The sequence below is a fragment of the Bison bison genome, unplaced genomic scaffold (genome assembly GCF_000754665.1).
Source record: "Bison bison bison isolate TAMUID 2011002044 unplaced genomic scaffold, Bison_UMD1.0 scf7180017864332, whole genome shotgun sequence".
Taxonomy (NCBI): Eukaryota; Metazoa; Chordata; class Mammalia; order Artiodactyla; family Bovidae; genus Bison; species Bison bison.
In genome coordinates this window covers 1,817,132-1,842,720 of record NW_011494904.1, presented here as the reverse complement: position 1 = coordinate 1,842,720, position 25,589 = coordinate 1,817,132, and the positions used below count along the sequence as shown (strand labels likewise).

Here is a 25,589-nt window from a genome sequence, read left to right as displayed (position 1 = left end):
AACCATTCATGAACAGGATTAATCTTCTCGGAAAAATGCAGCTTTACTCGACATCTCTAGGAAATGAGATCAAACACAGACTTCTAATGGCAAAAAAGCGACATCACAAATATAGATGGCACTAATAATCTGACATCCTGACTCATACTTGAGGAAAGCCAGTCTTTTAGAGAAAGGGTGTTGGTCCTGGCTTCAGAAGGCGCGCCAGCAGTAGGCGGGGAGTGTCTAAAGGTGCTCTCCTCTGGGCTTCTGGGCTCCTGAGCTGCGGTGATGCACTCTGTTTCTTGCCCCTCATTTCTCTGTCACTGCAGGGGTTAGGGGATGGTTTCGGGAAGGTAATGATTATTTCCCTTCATTCTCACAAGTCCTTAGAGGACAGTGCCCGTGGGGCAGGGATGTAAGCCACAGTGGGCTTCTTGTCTGGCCCTCAGGGGCCAGGTTTCAGATTCTGGCACTGGGATCCCAAGCTCAAGTTCCCTGCAGAACCCTGCACTCTCCTGGCTAGTATTCGACAGAGTTACCATCAGCATGGGTAACTGGATTTTGTGAAAATTTTCATTCTTACTAATAGCCTCCTTTATTCTTATTTGTCTTTGTATGTTAGTCGCTCAGTCGTGCCTGACTCTTTGTGATCCCATATTTCTCTTTAACGCATCCTTATTGTTGGCAACATGTATATCCTGCTTTATCAGTGACCTTTGCATAAACATTTTCACTGGTTTTACTCTCGTTTGAGGCAGTTCATGATATGGCTGTGTGTGTTTTTTTTTCCCCCACAGCAGTACTTCTCATTATTTCTCAGCATGAAAGATTTTAACCAAATCAGTCTGTTTGGATAATAGACTTGATTATCTGGTTTCATAACTATGTAAGTGGGTTTGTATCTTTTTTTAATCCTATTTTTTTTTTTTTTTATGAATTTCTTTTTAGTTTAGAAACTCATTTTCTTCCTGTCTCTTTACTCTGTTTCCATTCCATCTTTCCCCAGCCGTCCTTTAACTATCTGGTAGCAGAGAAGAGAGGAGAAAGCCATGGTGTCCATTGCATGGCGTATGCTGATACATTAAACTCCACAAGAGTTTAATTTATTGTTTTTATTAAAAAAAAAAAAAATTGAAGTGGCCTTGGTTTCTGATTTGCAGGTTGAAGTAGTGAAGAGTGCTAGATAAACTTTTTTTAATGTGACATCTAACATATTTTGCAACTAGTAGAAAGGTTGAGTCAAAGTGTAGTGACCTTCATTCTTTCATTAGGTCTGTTGCTTAAAGATACTTACCTCAAGCATTATTTTTCTCACAATGATTATGATGATGATGACAATAGTCACAGAAGTAGTATTACTCTTATGTAAGTTATATAAGCAAGTGCATCAGGAATTGTTCAGTGTAATGCCTAGCAGATATTCAGTCAATATTATTTAAAATTTAAGGTTATTTGACTTTTTTCTTTATGTAGACCAGAAGATATTTCAGAATGTGATAGGTTACTGCTGTTGAGAAATAAATTGATTTTTAAAAATGTAGAGACAAGCCTTTTAGTTGAGGATCAAGGTAGGAAGATAAAATGTATACATTTTCTAAAAAGTAAAGGATTATCATTGGTTGAGGTTAAGGAAAGGCACTCCACTAATAAAATTTTTACTATCCTTCATCTGAAAATGTTAACCAATACAAAAAGACAAGGAAAAGACTTCTATACTAGGAATAAGGAGATGAATGTGCGGTTATTTGCTGATACCTGGATAACCATGACAACCGGTAAAATAATTACTAGGATGGATACATTTTACCTCTTGACATGTGGAAGTACAAGAGCTCCTCAAACTGCACATGTTTAAAACTGGACTGGGTCAAAAATGTTCCTCATTTGTTGCTCAGTCATCATCTGCCTGATTGCTTAAACCTGAGGGTCCCTTTCTTTCTCCATTAGTCTGCAGGTACACAGGTACATGCGCATATACATACAACAGAGCTTTACTGAGGTCCTGCTGTGTTCCAGGCTTGGGGCTAAGTATACACTGGTGAACAAAGTAACTGCCTCTAACAGCTTGCTTTCTCATGCAGGGAGAGAGACGGTATGAAATTCACGTTATGTGGGAGTAGGGGCTTCAGAGGAGGAACCAGGCAGAGCGCTGGTGATGGGGCACACCAGGCGGGAACACGTGCTGGTCTGTGTGAGGGAGCACACCTGTGCTGCTGGGGTTTAACAGGAGTCTTTCGCTCTGTGTCCTGAAGAGACTGCAGCTGGTCAGACTTGGAAGTGGGGAGACTAGTTAGAAAGCAGTTGTGATACAGGTGAGAAAGGATAGTAGCTACAAGCAGTGTGGGGGAATGTAGTAGCCAGGGATCCAGTAAGGGGTGCTTATTTTAGTGAATATTTTGAGTTAGAATTGACAGGATTCACTCTTGGTTTAGATGTAGTTAGGGGTTGGTGAAAAGAAGGGTGACTTTAAGCTTTGTGACTTGAGCAGTCGCAATAAGAGTGTTCCCATTTCTCATGGATTGCTACCACTCCCCTCTGTCTTGCCCTTCTACCGTTACTTTGTGCCAGGCTTTCAATTCACCGGCAGTGGGCTGCGTTGTTTTCTAAAATATAGTTCTTTTGATGTCTCTCTCATGCTTAAGACTTCAGTGGCTTCACGTTGCTCTAAGAAAAGCCAGAATTCTTCAGTCAGTCAGTTTAGTCGCTCAGTCGTGTCAGTTGATCAGTCGTATCCGACTCTTTGAGACCCCATGGACTGCAGCGTGCCAGGCCTCCCTGTCCATCACCAACTCCAAGAGTTTACCCAGACTCATGTCCATTGAGTTGGTGATGCCATCCAACCATCTCATCCTCTGTCATCCCCTTCTCCTCCTGCCTTCAATGTTTCCCAGCATCAGGGTCTTTTCCAATGAGTCAGCTCTTTGCATCAGGTGGCCAAAGTATTAGAGTTTCAGCATCAGTCCTTCCAGTGAACACCCACGACTGATCTCTTTTACGATGGACTGGTTGGATCTCCTTGCAGTCCAAGGGACTCTCAAGAGTCTTCTCCAACACCACAGTTCAAAAGCATCAATTCTGCTCTCAGCTTTCTTTATAGTCCAACTCTCACATCCATACATGACTACTGGAAAAACAGTAGCTTTGACTAGACGGACCTTTGTTGACAAAGTAATGCTTAAAAGGTCTCACATATTCTGGTGCCATTTATTTCCACCCAATATTCTTTGTTCTTATTATCTTACTTGTTTCTGTGCCCTCGCAGAACCTGAATCACTATCCTTCCATAATCTGTGTCCTTCCTTCTCCCACCCCAAACATTTCTCACTTGCCTAATTCCTTTTCTCTTTCTAGCTTTTGTTTAGATATCATTCATTCCATAGAGACTACCCCTTAAAAGTATGAGTTAATCTTCTTTAGTCTCCTGTGGTTCTTACCCAAACACTGTAGATATATCTACGTATGTACTTTAATTGGATTGGTTCTTAAATTTTTTGAGGCCAAGACATGTCCATTTTGTCTAGCATGTTCTTTTTTAGTTGGTGCTTAGTAGATACTTATTTGAATGAAAGAATAAATAAGTAAAGTGAATGACTATAAAACATACATGCAAAATTCAACAAAATTTCTATATTCTACCAGTAACTAGTAACAAAGTATAGTGGGGAAAGTTTGAGTTAATCAGTATGTCCAGAGACCTAGGAGTGTAATACTTAGGGCACCTGACATTAACAATAAGTATGCAGGATGCCTATGCAGAATGCTGTGTTAAGTTGAAAAATTATAGACAGATGTCATGTTCATGATTAGGAAGTTTGGAAATTGTCAACATATCAGATTTACCTCAATCTGTTCACGAATGCCTTACAATTCAAATACAATTCAAATGGATTTTATTTTTAGAACTTTGGATTGCTCTTAGGTTCATGTGGAAAATAAATGAAAAAAGTGAAGAATGTTTAAAAAGAAAAATAATTTGAACAGCCAATTAGTAAGATATATCATAAATCCTACAGTGCTGAAGGCGGGATGATAGTAGCCCAAGAGTAGTATGTAGAACCGTGGAGCAGAATTAGACGTCCAGGAAAGCAAATATAGACTAAAAGTGTAATGTAAAATCAGTTGAGAAAGATGGTTGATTATTCATAAAATGATAGAGATAATTAGTTAATAAACATTTTGAAAAACATAAAATTTGATCCCTGTTTCACACTGTGGACCCAAACATGTAATTATAATGCTTTTCTGATATACAAAAATCTAATTATAATGTGCTATCTTATATATGAAGATTGTTTTTGAAGTTTCTTCAACATTAGTGATTTATTTATACACATCTAGCTAAACGATTTGGTCCGTTTTTTGTTTTCGAGATCCTGATTTTGTCTAGATGAATGACTTTCGTCAGAAGTGCTGTCCATGTGTACAAAGGAGAGGAACCAGGACAGGATCACTTTACTGGTTACAGCTGTTAACCTTGACTGTCATGTACTGTGCTGTAATCACAGTCCATATATTGTTCAGCAGGATGTATTTATTCTCTTACTTATTTTTTAGCAAGGACAGAGAGGTTAAATACATTTGCTGATTTTTAAAAGCTCAGATAAAGTAGGCTGAATATTAAAATTTGAGTATTTTTCAAGTATTTGGAAAACAAATTATAAACATTCTACTGTCCAGTTTTATATGTCTTTTTAAATAAATAAGGTATTTCAAACATAAAACCTCTGAGTGTTTGCTTAACACTCTTAGAGCTAACTCCTTAACCTATCCCAAGTGTCAGTACATTTATTTTTATGATCGTGTACTGTATATTGTTGAGATGAACTCACTGTGCTTATTCTTCACCTGATGGCTTTGGTTTCCATAGTGAACAACAACTTTGTTTATGTTTTTTCTGTTAGACTTTTAAATATTTACTCTTAGTTGTTTTTTAGGGAAAGAACTGCCAGACCCTATATGAAATAGTTTGGGTCTTGGGATGTCTACTATTCTTTTTGTAACTGATTTAAACTGTTTATGTGTTTTTTAAGATTATTTCATGACAAAGTTTATATCTTCTGACAGTTCAGTGCCTAACATGGATCTATCCTTGGTTTTACAGAGAAAAGAGAAGAGGAAGATTTTGAAGAGAAGAAAGCTATTAAGAAACGAATTAAGGAACTTAAATTTCTAGATTCCAAAACTGCCCAGAACCTTTGTAAGTATCAGATTTCAATATAATTAAATTAGAAAAACACACCATTGAACACACTGGTTCCTTTAAATTATGTCATTTTCTTTTTGACTTTTTTCATTTTCTGTTAATTTTATTATTATCACTTAGATTAAGAGTTAACTTTGCTTTCCTTTGACTCATAATTCCTGAAGGAATTATAAGTTAAGTTCTTCAAAAGATTAATGCATATTAGAAAATAAAGCTAGGAAAGGGATTTAAAATAAAAATATATTTCCCATTACTGAAAATAGACCTACCCTTTAAAGTCTTTCTTTTAAATATAACAATAAAGAATTATAGAATTTAGGTGATGACATCATATTTTGGGAAAAAAAATTGGTAGTGGATTTTTTCTTTTGTACCTCTGAAACTGTTATTTGTGATACTTGATCAGACACAGAGGAGTTTGGAATATTAATGGGAATAAGGATGGTGATTAAAATGAATTCTGTTATCCCATCTGAGCAGTTCAAAGCCTTTCCTCAAAAGTACTGCCTTGAAATATTTTAGATTTAATTACTGTTACAGGAGCTAAATACTTAGTATTGAATTGTCTTCCTGGCTGAATTGCTGTGGGAGAAGAGGGCAAATGGGTTTGCTTCTGACTCATTTCAGCTGCATCTTAAATGTGTCAAAGACACTTCTGTTTGGAACTGAGATAATGTAATCTGGATATATTACTTTTTGATGCTACAAGATGGATAAAATGTGGAGAATTTAGAGGCAAGAAGAGCTAACGTAGTCTGCCGTTCAGTTATTAAGTGCTTCAAGTGAGCTTTTCGCAATCACTTGGACAAAACAGTCCTTGGCGAGAGGATGAGCCTCCATGCTGTTGATGCAGGAGGGAGTTAGAGCAGTGTCCGGAGAAGGCGGGGTTGACACTCCTTTGTGAAAGCTCTGGAAGCCTCTTCTTACCCTGCTCACTTTTGGCAGAGAGCTGTCTCTTTTTCTGCAGTGTACGCCTGACAGGATATAAGCTTGACAAGGTCCTATGGACAGTGTGAAGAAATTAGTGTTCTGGCAAAAGCAGTGTTTTCGTTTCTGGGCACCTGCTGATTGTGCATAGCTGCCGCTTTGCAGTGGAGCCATGTGGCTTGGTTGGGCCCAGGAAGGTGCCAGCAGGGATGCGGCGTGGAGGACTTACCTGCTGTGGGAGCAGCTCCAGGGCGCTCTGCCTGCACTCAGGGCATTGTCCTCCCAACGTGAGAACTGTAAGGCAGGGGGCCTGTGTTCCTGTTGTCTGCTGAACATGTGGTCTAAAGTAGAAAGGTACTGGGGCCGGGAGGTTAGACCAGTGAAATTTTGGTATTTGTTGTTTCAGGAAACTTCCCTCTTAAAGGAAAGGAAAAGCATTACTAACTTCAGTCAGTTCAGTTCAGTTCAGTCGCTCAGTCGTGTCCTACTCTTTGCGACCCCATGAATCGCAGCACGCCAGGTCTCCCTGTCCATCACCAACCCCCAGAGTTCACTCAGACTCATGTCCATCGAGTCAGTGATGCCATCCAGCCATCTCATCCTCTGCCGTCCCCTTCTCCTCCTGCCCTCAATCCCTCCCAGCATCAGACTCTTTTCCAATGAGTCAACTCTTCGCATGAGGTGGCCAAAGTACTGGAGTTTCAGCTTTAGCATCATTCCTTCCAAAGAACACCCAGGGCTGATCGCTTTCAGAATGGACTGGTTGGATCTCCTTGCAGTCCAAGGGACTCTCAAGAGTCTTCTCCAACACCACAGTTCAAAAGCAGCAATTCTTCAGTGCTCAGCCTTCTTCACAGTCCAACTCTCACATCCATACATGACCACAGGAAAAACCATAGCCTTGACTAGACGAACCTTTGTTGGCAAAGTAATGTCTCTGCTTTTGAATATGCTATCTAGGTTGGTCATAACTTTCCTTCCAAGGAGTAAGCGTCTTTTAATTTCATGGCTGCAGTCACAATCTGCAGTGATTTTGATGCCAAAAAATAAAGTCTGACACTGTTTCCCCATCTATTTCCCATGAAGTGATGGGACTGGATGCCATGATCTTCCTTTTCTGAATGTTGAGCTTTAAGCCAACTTTTTCACTCTCCACTTTCACTTTCATCAAGAGGCTTTTGAGTTCCTCTTCACTTTCTGCCATAAGGGTGATGTCATCTGCATATCTGAGGTTATTGATATATATATATATCCCTTTTCCTATTTGGAACCAGTCTGTGTTCCATGTCCAGTTCTAACTGTTGCTTCCTGACCTGCATACAAATTTCTCAAGAGGCAGATCAGGTGGTCTGGTATTCCCATCTCTTTCAGAATTTTCCACAGTTTATTGTGATCCACACAGTCAAAGGCTTTGACATAGTCAATAAAGCAGAAATAGATGTTTTCCTGGAACTCTCTTGCTTTTTCCATGATCCAGCGGATGTTGGCAATTTGATCTCTGGTTCCTCTGCCTTTTCTTAAACCAGCTTGAACATCAGGAAGTTCACGGTTCACGTATTGCTAAAGCCTGGCATGGAGAATTTTGAGCATTACTTTACTAGCGTCTGAGATGAGTGCAATTGTGCAGTAGTTTGAGCAATCTTTGGCATTGCCTTTCTTTGGGATTGGAATGAAAACTGACCTTTTCCAGTCCTGTATCCACTGCTGAGTTTTCCAAATTTGCTGGCATATTTAGTACAGTACTTTCACAGCATCATCTTTCAGGATTTGAAAGAGCTCAACTGGAATTCCATCACCTCCACTAGCTTTGTTCGTAGTGATGCTTTCTAAGACCCACTTGTCTTCACATTCCAGGGTGTCTGGCTGTAGATGAGTGATCACACCATCATGATTATCTGGGTCGTGAAGATATTTTTTGTACAGTTCTTCTGTGTATTCTTGCCACATCTTCTTAATATCTTCTGCTTCTGTTAGGTCCATACCATTTCTGTCCTTTATCGAGCCCATCTTTGCATGAAATGTTCCCTTGGTATCTCTAATTTTCTTGAAGAGATCTCTAGTCTTTCCCATTCTGTTGTTTCCCTCTATTTCTTTGCATTAATTGCTGAGGAAGCCTTTCTTATCTCTTCTTGCTATTTTTTGGAACTCTTCATTCAGATGTTTATATCTTTCCTTTTCTCTTTTGGTTTACACTTCTCTTCTTTTCACAGCTATTTGTAAGGCCTCCCCAGACAGCCATTTTGCTTTTTTGCATTTCTTTTCCATGGCGATGGTCTTGATCCCTGTCTCCTGTACAATGTCATGAACCTCATTTCATGGTTCATCAGGCACTCTATCTATCAGATCTAGGCCCTTAAACCTATTTCTCACTTCCACTGTATAATCATAAGGGATTTGATTTAGGTCATACCTGAATGGTCTAGTGGTTTTCCCTACTTTCTTCAATTTCAGTCTGAATTTGGCAATAAGGAGTTCATGGTCTGAGCCACAGTCAGCTCCTGGTCTTGTTTTTACTGACTCTATAGAGCTTCTCCATCTTTGGCTGCAAAGAGTATCATCAATCTGATTTCGGTGTTGACCATCTGGTGATGTCCATGTGTAGAGTCTTCTCTTGTGTTGTTGGAAGAGGGTGTTTGCTATGACCATTGCATTTTCTTGGCAAAACTCTATTAGTCTTTGCCCTGCTTCATTCTGTACTACAGGGCCAAATTTGCCTGTTACTCCAGGTGTTTCTTGACTTCCTACTTTTGCATTCCAGTCCCCTATAATTAGTAACTTAAATAATGTCAAAACGTTCTGTACTTTGTGATTTTAAGAATGTTTTTTGTCTTGAAAACTGTTAATGGCCTCCATTACAAATTGTCTTGTTCGGGGTCCTAAAGAAATATTTTCTTGAATATGATTCTTTTTAGGTGGGTTAGCTGTGGTAAGATAGCCTAAATAGCCATCTGAAAGTTGAATGATTGGTCTTTTGAGCAGTGTTCTTTAGTATTAGTTATGCATTACACACATATACTAAACAGGATTCCAGGTTCAAGTGCAGTAGTTGACGTGCTGGTTCAGGATGTGCCCGTTTAGTCTTTACTGCAGAGTCTCCTTGTCGGTAGTTCTGTTGACAGTGTATGTATGTTGTTGGTAGCATGGCAGTTGAGTGACTTGAAAAAGATTGCTGATTTTGAAAATGGCTGTTTAGAGAATACAAAATAAAGATGGATACTGTTTGGGTTGCTGTAGCTGAGCATGTGAATCCATTCATTTAATTATTAGACACATTTAAAGTATAAGATCAAAAGGTCAGAATTTATACCAGGTCATCATATTATGATGTAATCCATCTCGAATCATTCTTACCCTCTCTGAGTGTAGCAAGTGTTATGATTTAAGCTTTAAGAGGCTTTAGCAGCCTATAATCTTTACTGTAATTATAGTCTGATTCACAGCTGGTTTTTGTCTATGAAATTCAGTCTTCTGAGATACTGAATTCTGAGAAGAGTCACATGATGGTGACAAGACTCTGTCTTATCACTTAGAAGCCTAAGGTACTTTCTCTTAAATTTCTCGTAACTGAAACATTTCACAGAGTTTTGGGGAAGGATCTAAAATCTATTGATTTATTTACCTATTTGTTTAAAAATGGGTTGTGTGTGTTAGTCTCTCAGTTATGTCCAACTCTTTGGGACCCATGGACTGCAGTCTGCCAGGCTTCTCTGTCAATGGAATTCTCCAGGCAAGAGTACTGGAGTGGGTATATTTTGGGTTTCTGAAGTTTGTCTGAGTCTGGGTTCAGGGTAAAAGAATTCTAGCCATTCTAGGATGAAGAGATGGCTTGGGAGTTTTACAAGTTTCTATGCTTTACTAGATTTTTTTTGGAGTGGATATTAGAGCTGTAAAGGGGGGAAACCTGGAACCTAGAAATTAGTATAAAGGTTTAAATATTTATAAGTTCCCTTGCAGAAAACATGTATGACTGGTTCTAATATCTGCACATTCTACACTCCTTTACTGCACTCAGAACTTCCGACTGGGATCAATATAATCACATTTTAAGGGATAAGATGCATGTTAGTAAAAATATTCAGTTTAATGTGTATTTTGGATGCTTTAAATAAACATCTTATATTATTCTCCATAACTTTTAAATACAGTGTTTTAAAGATCTGTGCTTCTCTTTTGATTTGTGTGTTATGCATTAGTTCATTTTCAGCTCTTGTGTAATTTACTTGCTGTTCAGTTCAGTTCAGTCGCTCAGTCGTGTCCGACTCTTTGCGACTCCATGAACCGCAACAGGGCAGGCCTCCCTGTCTATCACCAACTACTGGAGTTTACCCAAACTCATATCCATTCTACCATTCTTGCCCTTAGTTATGGCAAATGTTTTCCCAAAAGGTTATTCATAAGCAAAACCCCCCCCATATTTCAGTCTTTATAAATATATGTTATTTTAATCATGGAATAATACCTGAAAGTAGTGGATGAATTACAAATATAGAAGAAAGTTAAGTAAGTTATATCTATCTGCAAAGTTGATTTTTCTATTCAAATTTAACTTGTCTTTCATATATTATTGTTAAACATGTATTATTAGTTATAAATAGCATGGGTAACTAATGTTGCTTATATTTATATGATTAGATAACTGTGTAAGTGAGATCATAGAGGTGTTTCATCTGCAAAGTTAGGGGGTTCCCAGGGCTGCTGTCACTACTGAAACCAGTGGCAAGTTCAGGGGTCCCCAGGACCACTCTTAAGGTTGATGATTTGTTTGAAGGACTCATAGAATTGACTGACCGCTGTTTTACTCATGGTTATTACAGCAAAGTGATACAGAGGGAAAGGCCCGTGGGGCAAACGGCAAGAGGGAAGAGGCCCGTGGGGCAGAGTCCAGGAGAGCTGTAAGCATGGTGTTGCAGTTGTCCTCTCCCACTGGTGACAAGGACAGCACTGGCTTCTCCCAGCAGTGATGGGGGACACTTCTCACAGGTTATTGCCAGCAGGGACCCAAGCCTTGGTATTTAGTTTGCACTGGGTCTTGATATAGCTGATTCCCCCATATGTTTGACCTTAGTTTCCAGACCCTCCACAGTTCAGGCTAATACTCTGTGGCCCAAAGCTCCTAGTAAACAGACACTCTTACTAAGTAGGACATTCCAAGGGCTTACAGAGTACCTCACAGGAGCCAGACCTCACTTGGGTAAACTTAATCGTTTGCCACACAGTAAGAATCTGCCTACAGGAGACCTGGGTTAGATTCCTGGGTTGGGAAGATCCCCTGGAGAAGGGAATAGCAACCCACTCCCGTATTCTGGCCTGGAGAATTCCACGGATAGAGGGGCATGGTGGGCTACAGTTCATGAGATTGCAAAGGGTTGGACGTGACTGAGCTGCTAACACTTTCATTACTACTATGGGAGCCTGGTAGGCTGCCCTCTGGGGGGTCGCACAGAGTCGGACACGACTGAAGCGACGTGGCAGCAGCAGCAGCATGGCCGCTTTGGGGCTGCAGTAGTAGAACTGAGTAGCTGTGACAGATTGTATAGGCTCATAAAACCTAAAATATTTACCAATGTGGTCATTTATAGAAACAGTTTGGTAACCTCTACTTTGAGTATAGCGCTTCCCTGGAGTGGTAAAGAATTTGCTTGCTAATACAGGAGACATGGGTTTCATCCCTGGGTTGGGAAGATCCCCTGGAGAAGGAAATTTGCCTGGGAAATCTCATGGGCACAGGAGCCTGGCAGGCTGTAGTCTATTGGACATGACCTAGCAACTGAACAGCAACTGCTACTATAAGTATATACCGGTTCTGCATTTGTACCAGTTTTCTCTTCCAATATCAGAGCTTTTGAATGTTCCCATTCTACCACCCCTCTAATACTTGGAGTTTTACAAGAAGCTAGTGTAGCTTTAAAGAAAAAAAAATACCGTGTTTAGGACTTGTTTAGCTTCATTGTTCTGATGATTTGTCTGTCTCTAAAATTTTGGAAAGTGACATTTTCTTTTTAAATACGCTTCGTCCCTGGTGTGTGTGTGTATGTTCCTTCCAGAACTCCAAGACGACATTTGTAGGTGTCCATACTCATATTCCATGTCTCTTAACTTAGTATTTTTCCATCTCTTTGTCTTTGTGGTTTGGAGAACATCTCTGCTTATGTTACCTGTTTTCTCTTTATCTGATGTCTAATCCATATGAATTTTCTACTTCAGTAGCTAGATATGCATATTTTTAAAGATTTTTTTTTCTCCCTCAAATACTTGTTTCTTTATAATACAGTTCTTTTGTTTCCTGCTCAATGTTTCAAACTTTTGTTTCATTTCTTTAGGTATTTTTTTCATTTTCTCCAGGTTTTCTAATTTCCTTTCTTTGGGGATAGATCAGAAAAGGATTTAAAGATTAAAGTAAAAATAACTTTTAAAAAACATTTCAAAGTTCTCTCCACTTTGCCATGCCACCTGAAATAAAAACTATGATTTATTTCTCCCTCAATTATTATGTTATGCTTCCATGTAATTCTTTCCTTTTATTCTTTTTTTTAAAGATACTCTTTATTTTTTATTGGAGGATAATTGCTTTACAATTTTGTGGTAGTCTCTGCTGTACATCATCACAAGTCAGTCACAATTTTATATATATATAAAATACAGAGTTTTTTATTATGAAATTTAAAAGTATTATTGAGAATTCAACATGTTTTACATTTTTTATACCTGGTATGGGCTTCCCTGGTGACTCAGATGGTAAAGACTCTGCTTTCAGTGCAGGAGACCCAGATTCGATCTCTGCGTTCAGAATATCCCCTGGAGAAGGGATCTGTCTGCTCTGTCCATGGAATTCTCCATGGGATTCTCCAGGCAAGCCTCAGTATTCTTTTCTGGAGAATTCCATGGACAGAGGAGCCTAGCAGGCTATAGTCCATGGGGTCAGAAAGAATCAGACACATATAAAATAAAAAACTCCCTCTTGAGCCTCTCTCAGTTCCACGCCTCTAGGTCATCATAGAGCGCCAGGCTGAGCTCCCTCTGTTATATAGCAGCTTCCTTCTAGTTATCCATTTTACTAGATAGGAGTGTATATATGGTAATGCTACTTTCTTAGTTTTTCTACCCTCCCTTTTCCCCACTGTAGCCACCAGACCATTCTCTATGAATGCTTCTCCATTTCTTCTCTGTAAATAGTAGTGTTTTTCTAGATTCCATATTATGCATTAATATACAATATTTGTTTTTCCTTTTCTGACTTATTTCACTCTGTATAACAGGCTCTAGGTTTATCTACCTCCCTGCAACTGACTCAGATTCATCCCTCCATGGACATGGGTTTGGGTGGACTCTGGGAGTTGGTGATAGACAGGGAGGCCTGGCGTGCTGCAGTTCGTGGGGTCACAGAGTCATACAACTGAGCAACTGAGCTGAACTGAACTGAACCACAACTTCCTTATCTGTTTATCTGTTGATCCTTTTAATCTTTTTATTTAATGTTAAAACCTTTTCTACAATTTGTTATTGTGTCCATAGTTAGGTTTCAAATAGAATTTATTGTTTCTCAAAGGGAGTTTTAAGGATTGTGATTAATCTTACTAATCCTTCTAAACTTGCAATCCAGATAATATCTTAGCAGTTTACCTTCTCAGTTTGCTTATTTCTAATGTTTAACAAATTACATATTATTCGTTGGTCATTTTTTCTTGCTGTTTTGAGTTATCATACATTTTTCTCATTTGGACCTCACTGTATTCTGAATGAACTGGGGAAAAGCCTTCTGAATTTTGAGGCACATTCATCCCATTGTTTTAGGTGATTTGACATGAGTGTTTTCTTTTTATTTTGTCAGATATAAGTCTTTTCATATGTTTTTTCATTGATTATTATGAGTAAATTCTATAATCATAAATGAGCTAATTTTCCATGTTCAATTTCTTTTAGTATTCGTATGTTAATGTTTGGACTTCTCTTGTGGCTCAGCTGGTAAAGAATCCATCTGCCTGCAATGTGGCAGACCTGGGTTTGATCCCTGGGTTGGGAACATCCACTGGATAAGGGAACGGCTACCCACTCTAGTATTCTGGCCTGGAGAATTCTGGCCTGGGTCACAAAGAGTCGGACACAACTGGGCGACCTTCACTTCATTTCATATTAATGTTTACATTTAATCCTAGGATCATATGCAACTTGCTTTATTCATGATGTATAGATTTAGATTTTATTCCCTCTCGGTTATTCATTAATTATCTCTTTAAGATCATATAATATTTTTGTGCTTTCTGGTGTCTACTCATGGGTTATCCTTTAGTAATTCCAGAAATCTCTTTTGCAGTATCATTTAGCTCATTTGTTCCTTCTTGTTCTTGCATTATTGAAGATTATACATATTATTATTTCTGGCAGCATATCCCACATTTATAACTGTTGAGTTCAATATGTGTGAATGAAGCTGATGATAAGAACACAAATGATGTTCTTATTATTCATCTCTAGTTGATCCATGGTATCCTCAGGAATATAGTCTTACTCCAAGAAAGAAGCATCATGTTTTCTCAATTTCATGAAAAATAGTGTTTTTATATGAAAATGCCTACAAATAAATGATAACAAGTTTGGTATATAAAAGTAGTGGGTAGTGGTAATGAGGTCTGAGTGTGTTCAAGAAGTAACATCTATCACTGGAGAAAAGAAACAATAGTAGTAGAATAAGGGGGAACCAGTAAAACATTAAATCTAATGCTCTGAAAATATTCTTAAACACTTCAGTAACTTTTGAGAAGATCATTGGGTTTGAACATGTATGTATGTAAGATGTATGAGGTAGGCGTGAGTGAGTTGATCAGTGTGTCTGATTCTTTCTGACCCCATGGACTGTAACCCACCAGGCTCCTCTGTCCATGGAATTAGTGGATGTATATGGCAGTGGATAGTGGAAGAATAGTGGATAGCTGCTGGTATTCTTGCCTGGAGAATTCCACGGACAGAGGCGCCAGATCCCTTTTCCAGGAGATCTTCTCCACCTAGAGATCAAACCCAGGTCTCCTGCATTGCAGTCAGATTATCATCTGAGCCACAGGGAAGCCCATGTGAGGTATAAAAAATGTAAATAGTGTTGAATTCTCAATAATACCATTTTATCCCTTCTAGTCCATTTGGATAGTTTCCATTAAAATTTGTGTTCTAATATTGCATATTTAAGCTTTAGTTCTATGCAGAATGTATTTCTCTGGCATATTGTCTGAACATGAGGGTGCTCTTATGACTTGTAAAAGTGTTGTGCACTGCTTAGCAGTTTTTTTGTTTTAATTGGAGGATGATTGCTTTACAATATCGTGATTGTTTCCGCCATATGTCAGCATGAATCAGCCATTTGTGTACATGTGTCCCCTCCCTCCTGAACCTCCCTCTGCCTCCCTCCCACCCCACCCCTCTAGGTTCTCACGGAGCACTGACTTTGGGCTCCCTGAATCATACAGCAGATTCCCACTAGCTATTTATTATATCTGAAAATGTTTGTTTCAATGTTACTCTCTCAAATCGTCTCACCCTTTCCTTGCCCCACTGTGTACAAAAGTCTGTCCTTTATGCCTGCATCTCCTTTGTTTCCCTGAAAATAGGATCATCAGTACCAGCTTTCTAGATTCCATAGATATGCATTAATATTTGTCATTCTCCATCTGACTTACTTCACTCTGTATAATAGGCTATAGGTTCAGCCGTCTAATTAGAACTGACTGAAATGCATTTCTTTTTATAGCTGAGGAATATTCCATTGTGCATATGTACCACAACTTCTTTATACATTCATCTGTCAGTGGACATGTAAGTTGCTTCCATGTCCTGGCTACTGTAAATAGTGCTGTGGTGAACATTGGGGTACATGTGTCTTTTTCCATTATGGTTCCATGAGGGTATATGCCCAGTAGTGGGGTTGCTGGGTCATATGTTAAGCAATTTTCTGGAATAAAAAAAACAAAACTTTTTTAAACTATTTAGTAAGGGCAGAAGATATTATGTAGACTAATAACACACACGTCTAGATAAATATTATGTGTACATATTGGGGTTTTATGGTTCTTTTCATTACAATATGATACCTCTATAGTGTACTAATCCATTTCAGTTTTTAAAAAATCATATCAAAATTGGCACATTCCTATATTAGGCTAGTAACTAAGGATTAAAAATCATCCTCCGAACCAACATAATAATATAGAACTGTTGTTTAAATGTAGTTCTAAAACTGAGGAAGAGTAAGAAATGTGTTACTGAAAGATTCCTCCACAGTAATTATATTGAATATTTAAAATTTCTCTTTTTATGAATCATTTTTTATTTTATATTTAGAAGTACATCTCAGATTCTTTTCTTACATCTGTAAAGCAGTTATCCTTCAATTAAAAATAAATAAATTAAAAAAATATTCTTTTCTTACCTTCTTTACTATGGCTCTTTTTTTTCCCCTCCTCTTAGCAATCTTCCTGAGCTCTTTCCGGGTGCCATATGAGGAAATCAAAATGATGATATTGGAAGTGGATGAAACACAGTTGGCAGAGTCTATGATTCAGGTAAACAAACAGACAGAGAGCTTAAATTCCTATATTTCATTGCAGGCTTCTCATTAAGCAGAAATCTGTAAGTGAAGCAAAATTATTAAACCAAATCATTCAACTGGAAAATCTTCGCTGCATAATTACTTTTAGCATAAGTTCTGCGTTGCCAGGAGATAGAGCTTTGCATGTTCTCGTAACTGCAAACTAAATATAATGCTATCAAATGATTACATTTCAGTTATTTTAAATGTTTCTGAAAGGCAGATTGTTTACTTTTACATATATGTATTTTTTTTTACAGTTAAGTCTAATAATATGCTAATTTAAATTTATTTGTATGACTTATAAAGTCATACATGACTTGGGCTTGTATGACTTATAAAGTTGTATTTTTGTTTGGTAAAGAAGATTGAGGGAGTTTTCTCTTTATTTAGAATTACTGTTACTAACAACCCTTACTTGAGTCATTTGTGTTTCCATGAATACTAGAAATTGTTTGCATAGTATTCTGAGTCATTCAGAAGGCTGGAACTTCTTGGTTTTTTCCGTCCTGTCTTCTAAATGTGGTGTAAATATATAATCCCATCAGTGACTTTTGCTAAGTCTCAGACTCTTTAAACTACTTTACTCAACAACCTTTCTTCAAGCTTGTTTTTCTTCCAGCAGTTTCTCATAGTTTTTGTCTTTATTCCTTTTGATTGTGTATGTGCTTTATTCCTGGGATTAGATTTCCAAGTTCTTCCACTAAAATGTTTCTACTTAATGCATATGTAGTTTTTATAATGCATTTGTAAGTATTATAAATATATAAATATTTATATTTAGACAGTAGCTTTTAACTTGATTATATAAATATTTTGCACGATCATGTCTTGTTGTTTGAGTGGAAAAACATTTGGATTTTAAAATTCATGTCCAAAGAATATTCAGTTCCACATAATTTATTAACATATTACTTCTTTATTACTGTTTTAACAATTTACCACAAATTTAGTGGCTTACTATAAAACAAATATATTGCATTTTTGTAGCACAGAAGTCTGGTGTGGCCTTACTGTGCCAGAGTCCAGGTGTTAGCCGACTTGCATTCCTCTCTGGAGGCTTCAAGCTGTTTTTGTTTTCCAGCCCCTGTGACTGCCCGCATTCCTTGGCTGGTGGACACACTCCTTCATTTTTTCTCAGCCAGTGTCTTTGAAGCTCTGTTCCTCTGTTCACAGAAACCTTGTAGAGGTGGCCTCTGTTCACATCTTCCTCTTACTATTGTGCTCTCCCTCTTCCACTTTTTATGACCTTTGTGGTTATATTGGGCACATCCAGATAATCCAGGATAATCTCTCTGGTTTAGGGTGAGCTGATAGCAACTTAATTCCATTTTAAACCTTGGTTCCCTTTGTTGTGTAAGTTAATATTTAATAAGTTCAGGGAATTAAATGAAGAGCTCTTAGTGGGGTTGGGTCATCATTCTGCTTACCACACTTGGTAAATATAAATCCAGTCTTATGAATTGAAAATCTAAAAATTTACTGTGGACATATGCAAAATCTTTATATATTCATTAAAAAATAAGAATTTCATGCTGTTTGAAGTCTTATTTTTAATTTTAAAAATACTTTCTAATTGTACAGTGAAGAACTTGCCTATTTTGAACAGAGCATAGAAAAAGCAGTACTTTGTTAATAATCATTAATTAATTTAGCACATATTTTATAGTGTCTACCATATAAAGGAATGGTGTTAGTTAGGCTCACTCAGGTATAGGCTTGATCAGACACAAACTTTACCTTTGTAGAGTTTATAGTGTGGCAAGGGAGATGGCATTTATATTTATTTATATATATATATATACACACACACACATATATATGTATATATACGATTATAATACAAGGTAAACCTGGCTGTATTGAGATTGTTAGACCTAGATAATATGTGAGGTATGTGAATGTGTGTGAGTGTGTGTATGTGTTAGTTGCTCAGTCATGTCCAAGTCTGCGACCCCATGGATAGTAGCCCGCCAGGCTCCTCTGTTCATGGGATTCTCCAGGCAAGAATACAGAGTGGGTTGCTGTTCTCTTCTCCAGGGGATTTTCCTGACCCAGGGATCAAACTCAGGTCTCCCGCATTGCAGACAGATTCTTTATTGTCTGAGCCACCAGGGAAGCCTGAATGTGTGTGTAAAGGTCCCTAAAGGTTGAAATTAGTTCAGTTCAGTTCAGTCACTCAGTCGTGTCTGACTCTTTGCAACCCCAGGGACTGTAGCACGCCAGGCCTCCCTGTCCATCACCAACTCCCGGAGCTTACTCAAACTCATGTCCAACGAGTCGGTGATGCCATCCAACCATCTCATCCTCTGTCATCCCCTTCTCCTCCTGCCCTCAGTCTTTCCCAGCATCAGGGTCTTTTCAAATGCGTCAGCTCTTCACATCAGGTGGCCAAAGTATTGGAGTCTCAGCTTCAGCATTAGTCCTTCCAGCAGAAGGATCCTGTGAGAGAAAAGCTGTGTGGGGCAACTTTGAAGACTTTATTTTGAAAGGAACTTAGGATGGGAAATATGATAAGGGGAACACAAAGAAATGTTGGGCCTGTAATTTTACAAATCTAATAGTTTTATTACTTTAGAAAACAAAAATAATGAAGTAAAAAAAGTAATGAATTTGTGATGAAAGATTAAAATTTAAGTATGTATTAACTAAAAATATTCACTAAAAATATTAACTAAGATGATTTTATGGTTATCTAAAAAGATGCTGAAGAAATTCAGTGTAATAAATAGGTCAGCTATCAACTAGAAAGATTAAAAAAAACCGAGTCTTTTATTAATAACCGAGTCTTCTGGTCTTAGGCAGCTTTACTGAGAGAAACTTCTATTTATAAGGGAAAATCATATTTTTTTATTGTTTTTATTCAGTTTGGTAGTATTAATGTTGAATATTTTTTTAGAGATAATCTTAAATTGCCACTTTTTTGTTTTTGGCTAGTCAATCAAGTTTTTGTCCAAAGGTACATAGTGAGTGAAAAACTTGTTCTTTGATCTAACTCTTTGATACATAACATTCTCTAACATTATTTTTTAACTAATAACACCATTGGGGATTTTTTTTTTCCTTAAATATATTTCCTTATATATTTTTTTTTCCTTAAATATATTTCCTAAAATATATATATTAAAGCCTCGCATGGTATAGGCTTAATTATAATTTGAATTTGACTTTGGGCTTGTACAGAGTTTGCTTATGCTGTAATTTGGAATTGTGAGCACCAACCATTATTTTTTTCTTAATTTTAATGTCAGTATACTAATTTGCTATAATACTATTATTGTCAATCATATTTTGATACAGAGGATCTATATAGACTTTGTCAAAGGGATGGTTTAATCATTTAAGTTCTAAAAAGGAAGCATAATTATATGTATTCCCTTTCTGAGCTGAAGATGATTGAGGCAAAGGACCATTGACAGCCATGGCACTTAAGTTCTCTCTGTATTCTTTTATCTGCAAGGTTCATCATCCTGTGTCTTCAATGCCTTTTCAAGTTTTCTTTCACATCAGAAAAGTTAGGTTGTCTTGTTTTAGAGATATCTTCATTTTTATTATTAAAACTGTAATCATATTAGTTAAATCTTGCAAGTGCTGTCATTAAAATTCCCTTGATTTCGTTTCTATTCTTTCTCTTGCCTGTTAGAAGCAATATGATATCTTTTGTCCCCCTGAGTGAAGTGCTAAAAAATGTTTGGTTTTGCCTGAAATTTTCTGACATTTAATTGCCAATAGCTGAAATGTAATTGATCACATTTATCCAGGTGAGAAAGCTGTTCCTTTGGTATAGATTGAATTCTCCTTTCTCAATTATATAGCTAATCAAATAAACATTGAGTAGTGCTTGATTTGAATATGTAATAATCCTGGATAGAGAAGAGGAAAATTAGTTGCTTTCAAGATACAGAGACGAAAGCTTAAGGCTTAGTATTTGGGAATTTAACTAGAAATAAAACTGAAGATTAACTTGGTCAATGATTTCCTTCTCACAGTTTATTAATAAATTTTCCTAGAATTTAAGAAGCACATTAATGAAGATATTTTCTTTTGGTTTTACTTTTAGAACTTAATAAAGCATCTTCCCGATCAAGAACAGTTGAATTCACTGTCTCAGTACCAGAGTGAATATAGCAACCTATGTGAACCCGAGCAGTTTGCTGTCGTGGTGAGTACCCTGTCAGCTCTCTGGAGGGGACGTCTGTGCTGTGCACAGAGGAAACAGAATGTGAGGCTTTTCACGTCGGTACTATTCACAAGCATTCAACGTCCACCTTGCTTTTCTTCTTAACCTGAGGATATTTATGGAAAATTATCTTGATTTTAAAATGCATGTTGAAATTCTAACCATAAATGAAATCTAAGGAGTTCTTTCAAAAGTACAAACGTGATTTTTTATCTTTTCTATTTAATGTGAAAATGTAAAATGAAAACTGCACTCCTACGACTAGAGTGGATTGTGCTTTATTCTTGAGCAGTGTGTTCTAACATATCGCAAGAGTAGCTTCACTTTCTCATTCTACTCAATCACTTCAGTTCCTCTCATGTTTTAAACTCTAAAATTAGAAATACAATTTCTTTTTGGCAATGAGGATGAAAAAATGAATGCATTTTATAAAATCTTCAAGACTTCCAGCCTCCAATTTTATAGAAGTTGGGATCTAAAGAGATGAAAAAAGACTTTCCAATGTTATATGTTAGCTCTATTGCAACATGAATTTAAGATTTTTATCAAGTTTTCTTTTCTCCTGCTCTTACCTTCTACCATTAAATTATCATGTTGACATTGGGTACCTCAGCCATCATGATGATGTTTAAAGTACTATTTCATTTTTTTCTAATATATAAGATTTTTTTTCCCTAGAGTCTTCAGCTATATTATTACCAACCTCCAGGGACGTGGTAGTATTATATTTCTATAATTCTGAAAGCTTGGATTGGATTACTAAAGGACTGTGTTTACATACTATTATTTGTCGTGTTATTGACACTTGATTTTAAACTTCTTCCTGTCTCTTCATAAATCCAATCTACTCAGCTCTCTCTGCAGTGACTCTCCTGCCCCCAAAGTTCACAGACTCAGATTAGAAAGAAAAAAAAGGCAGGTTTTTCCTCTTCATAGCCCTGTAATTTTTATTATAAAACTTTTAAACGTTATTTTTAGAAAAATGCTATTTTTTTAACCCGAGTCTCTCCAGAGAGCTCTTTTATCCTCTTGTCTCTCTCTCTCTCTTTCTTTATTTTCTTGTTTATTTTCTGTCACCTGATCAGTCTTTCTCTTGATCCCTGTGACACAATATCTTCCATATAAGACAAGAGAGAATTTGCGTTACATTTTTAACCACAAGCTGCTTAGATTTTTGATGTTTGTTCGTCCTTTTTGACTCTTGAATGAAAATCATAGCATGTAAAATAACAATTTTAAAATAGTCCTATCCATGTTAAATATGAAACACAAACTTATATGAAAATATCTGCTTACCAAGAAACTCTTTATGTTGCATATCATCACAGAGATTTAAAACTATTCTCATGTTTTTCCTGGTGATTGTCACAGAAGAATGAACTCTAACTTGGAGATGTTTTAGGTTTATTTAAATAGCCAGGTTACGGCTGCCTTTGAAAAACGAGGATTCCCGTCAAAGAGGCATGACTTACAAGTGTTGTACTTAGAGGGGTCAGAAAGTTAAAATAAGTATATTCCCAGATACCAGGGCTTTAGACATGGTAATTTTGATTTTAAGACAGAAATAGTTTCAGCACATGTCAATGCAAACTTGACCTTGACTCTACACATTCTGTGCTGATCATAACTGACTACAAATGGAATATAAAGAGAACAAGAGTGATACTGTTGAAAACCATCTGCTATTATCTGTTGATTATGAACATTTCTAAAAATACTATTTCAAGTTCTGGTTTGTGTTACACTAACATCTTAGAACTGGACATGGAACAACAGACTGGTTCGAAATAGGACAAGGAGTACGTCAAGGCTGTATATTGTCACCATGCTTATTTAACTTATATGCAGAGTACATCATGAGAAACGCTGGACTGGAGGAAACACAAGCTGGAATCAAGATTGCCGGGAGAAATATCAATAACCTCAGATATGCAGATGACACCACCCTTATGGCAGAAAGTGAAGAGGAACTCAAAAACCTCTTGATGAAAGTGAAAGAGGAAAGTGAAAAAGTTGGCTTAAAGCTCAACATTCAGAAAAGGAAGATCATGGCATTCGGTCCCATCACTTCAGGGCAGATAGATAGGGAAACAGAGGAAGCAGTGTCAGACTTTACCTTTTTGGGCTCCAAAATCACTGCAGATGGTGACTACAGCCATGAAATTAAAAGACGCTTACTCCTTGGAAGGAAAGTTATGACCGACCTAGACAGCATATTGAAAAGCAGAGACATTACTTTGCCAACAAAGGTCCGTCTAGTCAAGGCTATGGTTTTTCCTGTGGTCATGTATGGATGTGAGAGTTGGACTGTGAAGAAGGCTGAGTGCCGAAGAATTGATGCTTTTGAACTGTGGTGTTAGAGAAGACTCTTGAGAGTCCCTTGGACTGCAAGGAGATCCAACCAGTCCATTCTGAAGTATATCAGCACTGGGATTTCTTTGGAAGGAATGATGCTAAAGCTGAAACTCCAGTACTTTGGCCACCTCATGCAAAGAGTTGATTCATTGGGAAAAAACTCTGACGCTGGGAGGGATTGGGGGCAGGGGAGAAGGGGACGCCAGAGGATGAGATGGCTGGATGGCATCACTGACTCTATGGACGTGAGTCTGAGTGAATTCCGGAAGTTGGTGATGGACAGGGAGGCCTGGCGTGCTGCGATTCATGGGGTCACAAAGAGTCGGACACAACTGAGCGACTGAACTAAACTGAATATCTTAGAATATATTTGTTTTGATGAAGAAAGAAAGACAGTTGAAGAAAAATGTGAAGTTTTATATGAAGTTTTTTGGGGGAAGTGGGTAGCAAATAGTAATATTCTTCAGTTCATCTTTTTTTCCATTCCAGTTTTTCACCATTTTCAGTCTGGCTCTCTACTTCTCAGACCCCCACGCATCACCCAAAAGACAGGAAAACTTTCGTAAAGTTCTATACAGTTGAGAGTTACCCCCAAAATGATGAACCACATGTGATGCCTGATGTTTTCTATTCTTTCTAATTTAAAAACTCAGTGAGTTCACTAATTGATTAAAGAGTGATGTCTTTTCAGTTTATCAACATTATATAAATTATACCATAATTTGGTTTTAAGAAATTGATTATAATTACCACGTGTATTTTTTAAAGATTCTCATAATGCTGTTTCATTTTTAAAGTAATAAGCTTAGTATACTTGTATATATATTAAAGATGGGCTGTTAACTAGAGGTAAACTAAACTGCAGATTCCTACAAGACTTTGCTCTCATAGAAAAACCTTTACTTATTGACTAAACCTATATTTAAAGTGCTAATCATTTCTGGCTGAAAAATCTTCAGAGTCACAAACAAGAAAGAGTCAGAGGTGGTCATTCCACCCCAAATAGGATCGAAACTTGCCTTTTTACTTGTTTTTATCGTAGATAGACTGGTGTTAACTGTTTCATCTTCAGGTTCTGTGCACTGATACTGTCATTTCTAACATTGTTTTCATTTTTATAGAAATCAGTTAAAACCCTGCAGTTATTTTCGTTGCCAGTTTACATTTTTGTTTTATCCAATTATGTAAATTCATTAATTTGATTCATATGAATTACAGATGTAGTCTATTTAAATAAACACTCAAATTTGATACAGTGGATAAAGTTACTAAAGTTGTTTGCATTATATAATCTGCTTTAATTCCACACAAGAATTATGTAAAACAGCAAACAAACAAAATCCAGCTTACCTGGAAATCAGTGTTTGTCTCTATTATTTCTGTTTCATAGAAAGGTGGTTTGTGAAAGTAACACATCCAAACTGCTGGTAATCAATGTCAATTAAAGGCCAAATAGAAGCTACTTCCTTGGCCATATAGTGGTTAAGACTCCAACCTTCCAATACAGGGGGCGTGGATTTGATCCCCTCTCAGGTAACTAAGGTCCTACATGTTCTGTGGTGTGTCCCAAAATACCAAATAGAATATATAAAACACAACATGTAAATTAGAAGTATGTTCTACTTTTGTCATATATTACTTACATACAAGTATCTGGGTCATGGAAAAAGCAAGAGAGTTCCAGAAAAACATCTATTTCTGCTTTCTTGACTATGCCAAAGCCTTTGACTGTGTGGATCACAATAAACTGTGGAAAATTCTGAAAGAGATGGGAATACCAGACCACCTGACCAGCCTCTTCAGAAACCTATATGCAGGTCAGGAAGCAGCAGTTAGAACTGGACATGGAACAACAGACTGGTTCCAAATAGGAAAAGGAGTACGTCAAGGCTGTATATTGTCACCATGCTTATTTAACTTATATGCAGAGTACATCATGAGAAATGCTGGGCTGGAAGAATCCCAAGCTGGAATCAAGATTGCCAGGAGAAATATCAATAACCTCAGATATGCAGATGACACCACCCTTATGGCAGAAAGTGAAGAGGATCTAAAAAGCCTGTTGATGAAGTTGAAAGAGGAGAGTGAAAAAGTTGGCTTAACAGAAAACGAAGATCATGGCATCTTATCCCATCACTTCATGGGAAGTAGATGGGGAAACAGTAGAAACAGTGTCAGACTTTATTTTTTTGGGCTCCACAATCACCGTAGATGGTGATTGCAGCCATGAAATTAAAAGATGCTTACTCCTTGGAAGGAAAGTTATGACCGGCCTAGACAGTATATTAAAAAGCAGAGACATTACTTTGCCAACAAAGGTCTGTCTAGTCAAGGCTATGGTTTTTTCAGTGGTCATGTATGGATGTGAG

The 25,589-nt window shown here is 37.4% G+C and overlaps 1 protein-coding gene across 1 annotated transcript in view; it reads left to right on the top strand.

The window, feature by feature from the left end:
- Nucleotides 1-25,589, top strand: part of DIAPH3 (diaphanous-related formin 3) — a 563,671-nt gene that overhangs the window by 250,514 nt on the left and 287,568 nt on the right. Inside the window, exons 19-21 of the mRNA XM_010853857.1 lie at nt 5,084-5,179; nt 16,565-16,659; nt 20,746-20,847. Of these exons, the coding sequence (XP_010852159.1) occupies nt 5,084-5,179; nt 16,565-16,659; nt 20,746-20,847 (293 nt within the window). The remainder of the gene's footprint in view (nt 1-5,083; nt 5,180-16,564; nt 16,660-20,745; nt 20,848-25,589) is intronic.